The sequence below is a fragment of the Athene cunicularia genome (assembly GCF_003259725.1).
Source record: "Athene cunicularia isolate RWA chromosome 27 unlocalized genomic scaffold, athCun1 chr27_part1, whole genome shotgun sequence".
In the NCBI taxonomy this organism is placed as follows: domain Eukaryota; kingdom Metazoa; phylum Chordata; class Aves; order Strigiformes; family Strigidae; genus Athene; species Athene cunicularia.
The window spans coordinates 1,085,622-1,092,680 of record NW_020799138.1 but is presented as its reverse complement, the minus strand read 5'-3'; the positions used below and the strand labels follow the sequence as shown (position 1 = coordinate 1,092,680).

The 7,059-nt window shown below is 58.4% G+C and overlaps 1 protein-coding gene across 1 annotated transcript in view; it reads left to right on the top strand.

Annotated features, from left to right (window-relative positions):
• Positions 1 to 42: 42 nt before the first annotated feature.
• The window catches only part of WIPF2 (WAS/WASL interacting protein family member 2), a 37,197-nt gene continuing 30,180 nt past the window's right edge, over positions 43 to 7,059 (top strand). Inside the window, exons 1-5 of the mRNA XM_026864596.1 lie at positions 43 to 169; positions 5,778 to 5,902; positions 6,351 to 6,483; positions 6,646 to 6,765; positions 7,023 to 7,046. Coding sequence (XP_026720397.1) covers positions 5,840 to 5,902; positions 6,351 to 6,483; positions 6,646 to 6,765; positions 7,023 to 7,046 — 340 coding nt within the window. The 5' untranslated portion in view covers positions 43 to 169; positions 5,778 to 5,839. The remainder of the gene's footprint in view (positions 170 to 5,777; positions 5,903 to 6,350; positions 6,484 to 6,645; positions 6,766 to 7,022; positions 7,047 to 7,059) is intronic.

Genomic DNA, 7,059 nt, shown 5'->3' with positions numbered 1-7,059 from the left:
TTTTTTTTTTTTTTTTTTTTTTTTTTTCTTTTTTTTGGCAGAGTGTTTCACCTGGGCATTTTGCTGTCCCTGCCTCATGACTCAGACCTGCGTCGGCAGACGCTGCGGCAGCGGACGGCGTCGACTCAGGGTGGCAGGCTGGAGCTGGAGACTGGTTGCCTGCTCCCGTGTAAGGCCGCCGGTGCCGTAAGCTCTGCGCCGGGGAGCGTCTGGTGCTGTTTTACAGATAACTTTGCGCGCTGTCGGTTTTGAGTGACGGTCGGAAGAGCTGCAGGTTCATTCCGTCCTCGTTGCTCTTCACTGGTAGCGTGTCAGCCGCAGCCTGGCAGAGCCCAAGGACCGATGCTGCGCTGGGTTTGCTGTGCAGAGCCTTAGACACAGCTCATCAGCCCTTGCCCCTAAATGACCCTGGCGTGAGCGGGCCCTGCTGCTGCTGGGAGGCTTTAAAAGGCTCTCGGAGATGGCTGGAGCCCTTCTCTGCTCCCCGTCCCAGGCCACCAATATTTTCTTGCTCCCCTTGCACTTTGAGGAGCTCCCGGCTCTGTTGGCTCCAGCGCAGAGGCTTCGTTTGCTCTAAATGTGCAGACAGTGTTGGAGCCCGTGGTGAAGGGGACCGGTGCATCGTTGGCAGTTGATAAAAAGGCGTTTTTATTTGAACACTTTTAACACCGCCGGGCTCTGGAGCCACTTTCCATCCAGCAGCGTATTGTTCTCTGCGAGGCGTGGGCCGTGCAGCACGTTATTCCCAGCCCTGGGTCACCGTCGAAGCAGCCGGGAAGTCCCTGTGTCTCCCGCCGCTTCCTCCCGCTGGAACAATCGCAGATGTCCGTCGGAGGGAGCGGGGCTTCAGAGCGGTTTCTGCTTGGTCCCCTCGTGTGCCACCTCTCCCTCCCTGGTTTCCTTTCCCTTCTCGCCTGGCACATGGGACGGGGAGAGGCAGGGAAGTCTACGGGCCCTCCTGGGACAGGCTTTTCCTGCTCTTCGCTTTGCTGCAGCCTAATGTCAGGACACGATTCCTCGCTCCTGATTAAAGGTTTCCTCTGCCAAGTGATGCGAGCTGAGCTGGGTGGAAAGCTGCTAAAGGACCGTCTGACTCGGGGGTCCCGCAGTCGGGGATGGGGAAGCCGAGGCTCCACTGAGGGCTGTGGAATTCGGCCCGGAGGCGTTAGAAACTTTTGTGTTCAGGGTTTTGTTAAAAATGCATTGTCAGTGACCGTGGGTTGTTAATAATTCACTGTCTGAGTCCCGCGGGGCTGGAGTGTGTCTGTCTGTCTGCACGCAGAGATGCACCAGCTCTTTGAGACGCTCCAAATCGAGATGGCAGCTCGCTCTCTTAAAGCATGCTGATATGATTTTAAAAGCCTGAATGACCTTAAATCCTGCGATGGCTGTCTTTCAGGATAAATTATTTATGTCGCATCTTCAGTGCTGCCGAAGCCCTCGCTCCTCAGGAACGGGCAGAAATGTCAGGCTTTGGAGGACAGGCTCTGAATTTGGAAGGGCTGCGCTCAGTGTAATGAGGAACTGAGGGTTTGGATGGGAAGAAGTGGAAGATAAAGGCACCCGTCGAGGCGGAGGCGGGAGGGAGGGAGGGTGTTTGAGAGGTCCAGCCTTGGAAGTCGTCCCCAAACCGGTGCAGCCGCATTCTGCAGCCGACATCAGAGGGCTGGAAATTCCTCTTGATCTGCAGTTCAAAGCCGCTGCCTCCCTGAGGATGAAGCGCTTCATCTCGGGTTTGCAAATGCAGGCTCGCCGCGGCAGCGAGCGTAGCTGTGAAATACAAATCCACCACGGCGCCCAAATCCCCCTGAAAAGCGAGGAAACGCGCTTACTGCGTCTGAAGGTCACTGCTGCCTGTCCTGCTAAAAAAGCAAACACCCCCCGGCCCCCCGAGGGATGAGCAGAATCCAGGGCTGCTTGCTGGAGAAGGCATTTCATTTCCCTTCACGGCAAATAGGGACTTGAAAAACACCTGAAAAAACGTGGCGTGTAGTCTTGTCCAGGCCAGATCTGGCTAATTGAAGCTGTTTTACAGGAGACGGGAACTGCTGAATGTAACGTTCTCGGGTTTTAATAGCGCTTTGAGCCCTGGGTTGGCAGGGGAGCGCTGGCTGGAGCCGCTGCAGGACTGTCCCGTGGTCGGTGCCGCCGTGATGGGGGGAGCAGCAGCTCTGGGAGCAGCTTTCTGCAGGGTCACCTGGATTTCGGTGAACTCTCTCTCCTCCAGAGCCATCTCTTTTCGCACGTTGTCTTCCTCCGGGTTTTCTCACAGCTTTCTTGGGTTTTGCTTTTTTTTTATTTTTAAAAAGAAAGCTAATGTGCAAACCTGCCCCTCCTGGCTTAACCGAAGACGAGCTCTCCTCTGTGCTTTGATCTAGCGGGTGTCTCTCTCTCGCTGCCCCGATTCAGGTCTTTCAAACCACTTTCCCTGCAAGCGCAGCGAGCTGCCGCCGCGGCATATGGAGCTCTCAAAGGCTCAGATCTGCCTTGGTGAAGGGATCCCTGGTAACGAAGAACAAAGGAGAAGAAATGCAGAGAAGTCGGCTGTCGGAGCGGCATTGTTTCAAAGGGCATGGTTTCCGTAAGGCATACGCCAGACATTAAGGGGTGGTAAGCAGTGCTGGGAGGAAACCCCCCCTCTTTTTTTTTTTTTTTTTCCTGGAGGATTTAGCTTGTGTCTCCCTGATCTTTATCAGCTGTGTCTGTCTTCAGGAACATTAAAGATCTGGGCTTTCTTTTAAAGACAGACACAGATCACTCCAGCCTTCCCACCCAGAGGTCTCGGCTTTTCTCATGCTGTGAAATAATCAGCAGCCGCCATGTGCTGAGTTCAGTGTCTCTTGATTTTGGTTTTTCAATGTGACCTTTGCTGTTAATCCACAACCTGAACGGGGCCGTGTGCTGAAACGAAATGACCTGTTTCTCAGGAATTCAGCTCCAGTTTATCCTCAAGCTGCTTTAGCTTAAACTCTTCTCTCCCCCCCACCCCCCTTTCTCACTCTTCTAGGTCAGAGCCTTTATCTGAGTGCGGGTTTCGGTGCAGCACTAGTTTTAAGGGCATGTTAGATATGGGGAGATAATGACTCACGGTTTTCTTTGTGGAAATACCCTTCACCTCCCTGGCTGTGCTTACAGGAGGTACTGTCACTGTGGGGTTGTCCCTAGCTGCTCCACCTGACGCAGGGCGTGTGGGGGGGAGCAGGGCAAAGGGGGGTCCCGAGCAGCCTGCTTCCCTTGCAGACGTGGCACTGACTTGTTTTCTGACAACCCCCCGTCCGTCAGTCTGCGTGTGGCGAGGCGGCGCATCCCTGTTGCGGGAGTATCTGAAAGGAGACTCCTGCGACTCCGAGCGCTGTCGAGGTGCGGAGCGGGGTGGGATGCGTCACCCCGTGAGTAACCAGCGGGAGCGTAACGGGGAGTGATGTCGGTGTTTTTGTTCTCCTGGGTCAGGACCGGAGGTGATGGCCCGCAGCGCTGGCACTGCTCCTGTGCTGGCTCAGGCCTGTGACACATGAGACCGAGTCAGGAGTCTCATTATCTGGCACGTTTCTCAGCTCTATCTCTGCTAATTACCCCCAGCTGCCGGTGTTCAAACCAGGCCGGGGCTCTCCTGCCCATCCTCTCCCACCGTGACGCCGTCCCCCCAAGGTCCCGCTCTGCCCTGGCAGCCGCTCGCGCCGTCCCGGCCCTGCGATCCCGCTGCGGGTGGGAAGGAGCACGGGGGAAAAAATGCTCCTGTTGCAACACGTCCTGGCAGCGCCGGCAGGTCCCAGACGAGCACGTTATGAGCCGTCTCTGATCTTACTTTGGTGGGAAAAGTACAGGCCGAATGGGTTTGCCGGGCTTCGTTCCCAGTCTGCAGAGTGTCCTGGCTTGGTGGGGCTGAAGGGGAAGTCAAGGGACGTTGGTTCTTGCTGTGCGAGGCCTCGAGCTCGGGCTGGAGCAGAGCAGCACCCCACGTGTCAGGGGAGGGTGCGTTTCCGAGAGGCAGGAGTGAGGTGGCTTCCCTGGGGAGGTGGACGAGGACCTGCTGGGTCGTGGTGGGTTCGAGCTCTCACCATTCCCAGTCCCACAGGGGTGTGGCCAGTGCCACCAGAGAACCTGGGATCTCAAGTGACTTAGAAAGCGCCAGAAGATAGAGGGAGGAACATCTTCCCAACGAGAGTGTCTGTAGTTGAGGAGTTTCTCACTTGGTAGAAGAGCTGCTTTTAATTAAAAGGCAGTTTATTTATTTATTTCCCTGAACCGCAGAGAGCTCGTGGTTTGCTTGAGGGCAGGGGAGCCGCTGGCATCACAGCGATGCTGCTGGTCCGTTTTTCCTGTTCTCACACCTCTGCCGTGACAGGGAGTGGGAATGTCTGACACGTGAGGGCAGACCTGGTCTCATCCTGGCCTCTGTTTACTGTGGCATCAGTAAATTGTAGTTTATCTAGTTGCAGGTGAGTCTCAGAAGGGGTCTGGATTTTAATACCCAATACAAACCATTTCAAAGGTCGTGGGCACCTGGATTTCAGTGCCTGGGTCGGAAAGAAGCTTTCAGTGTTGTGGTGGATGTATCTGTGACCTTTCTGGTCGCGTGCCCTGGAGGTCAGGGATCGGAAGTTGGAAGCTTCAGGTGTGAAACTGTCCTGTTCTTACCCGGGGTTGGTATTGTGGTCCTCTTTAATGGTTAAGGAACAGGTTTTCCCAGGGGAAAGACATCTGTGGTGCAGAAAGGTGCATTTATCCCCTGCCTCTCGGTCTGCCCCGAGCACCCGAAACTCCTGGGGTGGCGAGCGAGGCCTCCAGTCATCACATTCCTATTCCCTGAGCCGGTGCTGCTGGGACGGGCCTACCTGTGCGCTGCTGTCAGAGGCACGAGCTTGCCAGGGGCCTGTCCTGTGATATCCTGGTAATTCAGGCTCCTCTTCCTGTCCTCACTTCCTCCGTGCTCGGTCTCTGGTGCCGACCGGAGCTGCCAGGCTCTGTGGAGCCCCACCGGCGCAGCACTGTGCGGGCCGGGAGCCATTCCGGGTAAGCTGTGGTGTGGGAAAGGTTCATTCTGGGCTCATGTGAGGTGGATCAAAACGTAACCAGATCGATGTTGGGAAGGTTTGTTTCGCTGCCTGCTTGGACAGCTTCGGGGGGGGCTTTGGAGTTGTGGAAATAGAGTGGGGCACAGAGAGCCGTCAGAGTGTTGGGAGGTTGTCGACGCGGGATCCGAGCGGTTGGGAAGATCTGCCTGGGCTGTTCAGGGATGGGAGCGTCTCTCCTTGTGCGAGGCGTGGGGCAGCGCCGCGCTGCTCCGTCTGCCTTCTGCTCGGTGAGCCGCCTGGCAGATTTAACGTCGTCCGTGGCTGGAGGGGCCCATGGGGCCGCGTGCCAGGGCTGGCCGCGGTGCCTGCTGACGGGCTGGAGGCTTTGGGCTGCTGTCGCACTTCCACGTGAGCAGCCTCCGGCTGCAGATAAAGGAGCTGGATTGATGGCGCAGGATTAGCTTGGCCGGGTTTTCTCTGCTGAGCCAAGCGGTTGTGTGAAAAACATCCTGGGTTTCAGCTGCAGGCTCTGCGCTGGGCTGGGGGCCCTGGCCATTTGGGGTGGGGGATCGCACTGGCTCCCACCACTGGACCCTGCTCCTCTGGGGTGTTGGGAGAAGCAGGCGGCCCCTTCTGAGCCAGCCGGGAGTGGGCAGGCCCCGCAGGAACTCGGGGCACCGGGCACTAGCACACACTAGCCCAGGGCCATGTTTCTCCGTGGCTTTCCCCTCCAGTCCCTGACCTCTTTCTCCCTTCCCGCAGGCATGAGTGACCAGGCTTGCCCCCAGCGCTGAGCAGCCGGAGGTGCCGGGAGCCGGGCCAGGATGCCGATCCCTCCGCCCCCGCCGCCACCGCCTGGCCCCCCGCCGCCTCCCACCTTCAGTCAGGTAGGGGCTGGCTGGAGGGTGGGGAGGTGGCCTGTCTCCACCTGGTGCTACTTGCCAGGGGCTCCTGTGTTGTCTCTGGACCTCCTCAAGTCCAGCCTACGAGAGCTCCGTGGGCTGTGCCTCAGTTTCCCTTCCAGCAGAGTCTGTATGTGGCTGAAGGGGCTGCACGTGGCTTTTCTTTGTGCTCCTGTGTTCTGCCCCGTGGTGGCTCAGGGTGGGGGGAGAGCAGGGGACCTTGCACCTGGCTGTAACTGAGCTGCACCCTGGGTTTAGGTAGGACAGGATCTGACCCTCGCCCTGCAGGACAGCAGCGTAACCTGGGGCGGCCCCGTCGCTCCGTCCGGAAGAGAGCTGGCTGCTGGCGGGGGCTGGGGGTGCCTCTGGTCGGGCTGTGCATCGGGGTGTCCATGAGTACAGGCGAGTTGCTGAGCCCCCTTCTTGTCTCCAGGCGAACACAGAGCCTCCGAAACTGAGCCGAGAGGAGCAGCGGGGCCGGGGGGCCCTCCTGCAGGACATCTGTAAAGGGACCAAGCTAAAGAAGGTGACACAGATCAACGACCGGAGCGCGCCGATCCTAGAGAGTGAGTGCCCGCCTGGCCTGCCCCGGGAGGTGCTCAGCCCGCGCTGGCTGCTGCTCTGCCCTTCAGGGTGGCTCCTGGGCTCTCACCCATCTGCTTTCCGGCGGCTCCTCGTTGGAGGAGCTGATAATACCAGGCTTAACCTCTCCGCCTCTCTCCTTTCAGAGCCCAAGGGCAGCAGTGGCGGCAGCTACGGCTCTAGCTCGGCTGCGATCCAGCCGAAGGGCGGCCTCTTCCAAGGCGGGGTGCCCAAGCTCAGACCGGTGGGGGCGAAGGACAGCTCAGGTAATGGCCGCCTGTCTCGTGGTTTGCGTGGGGCTTCCCTGGGGAGGTCCCCGAGTGGAGGGGGTTGAGGCTCTTGCCGTGTTTACCTGGGGATTTCAGCTGGTTAGAGGCCGGAACCCCAGATCCGTTACGCAGACAAGCTGCGCTCTCTCCGTGCCACAGCGTCCCACGGCCCAAAACCTCCTTGGAGGGCCTGGCAGTCGCGTGTGCTGCTGAACGTTTCTCTCTGCTATTTTCTGTGGCAACCTGCCTTCCAGCAAGCCCGAGAGCAAATAGCAGTGGTGAGAGAGGAGC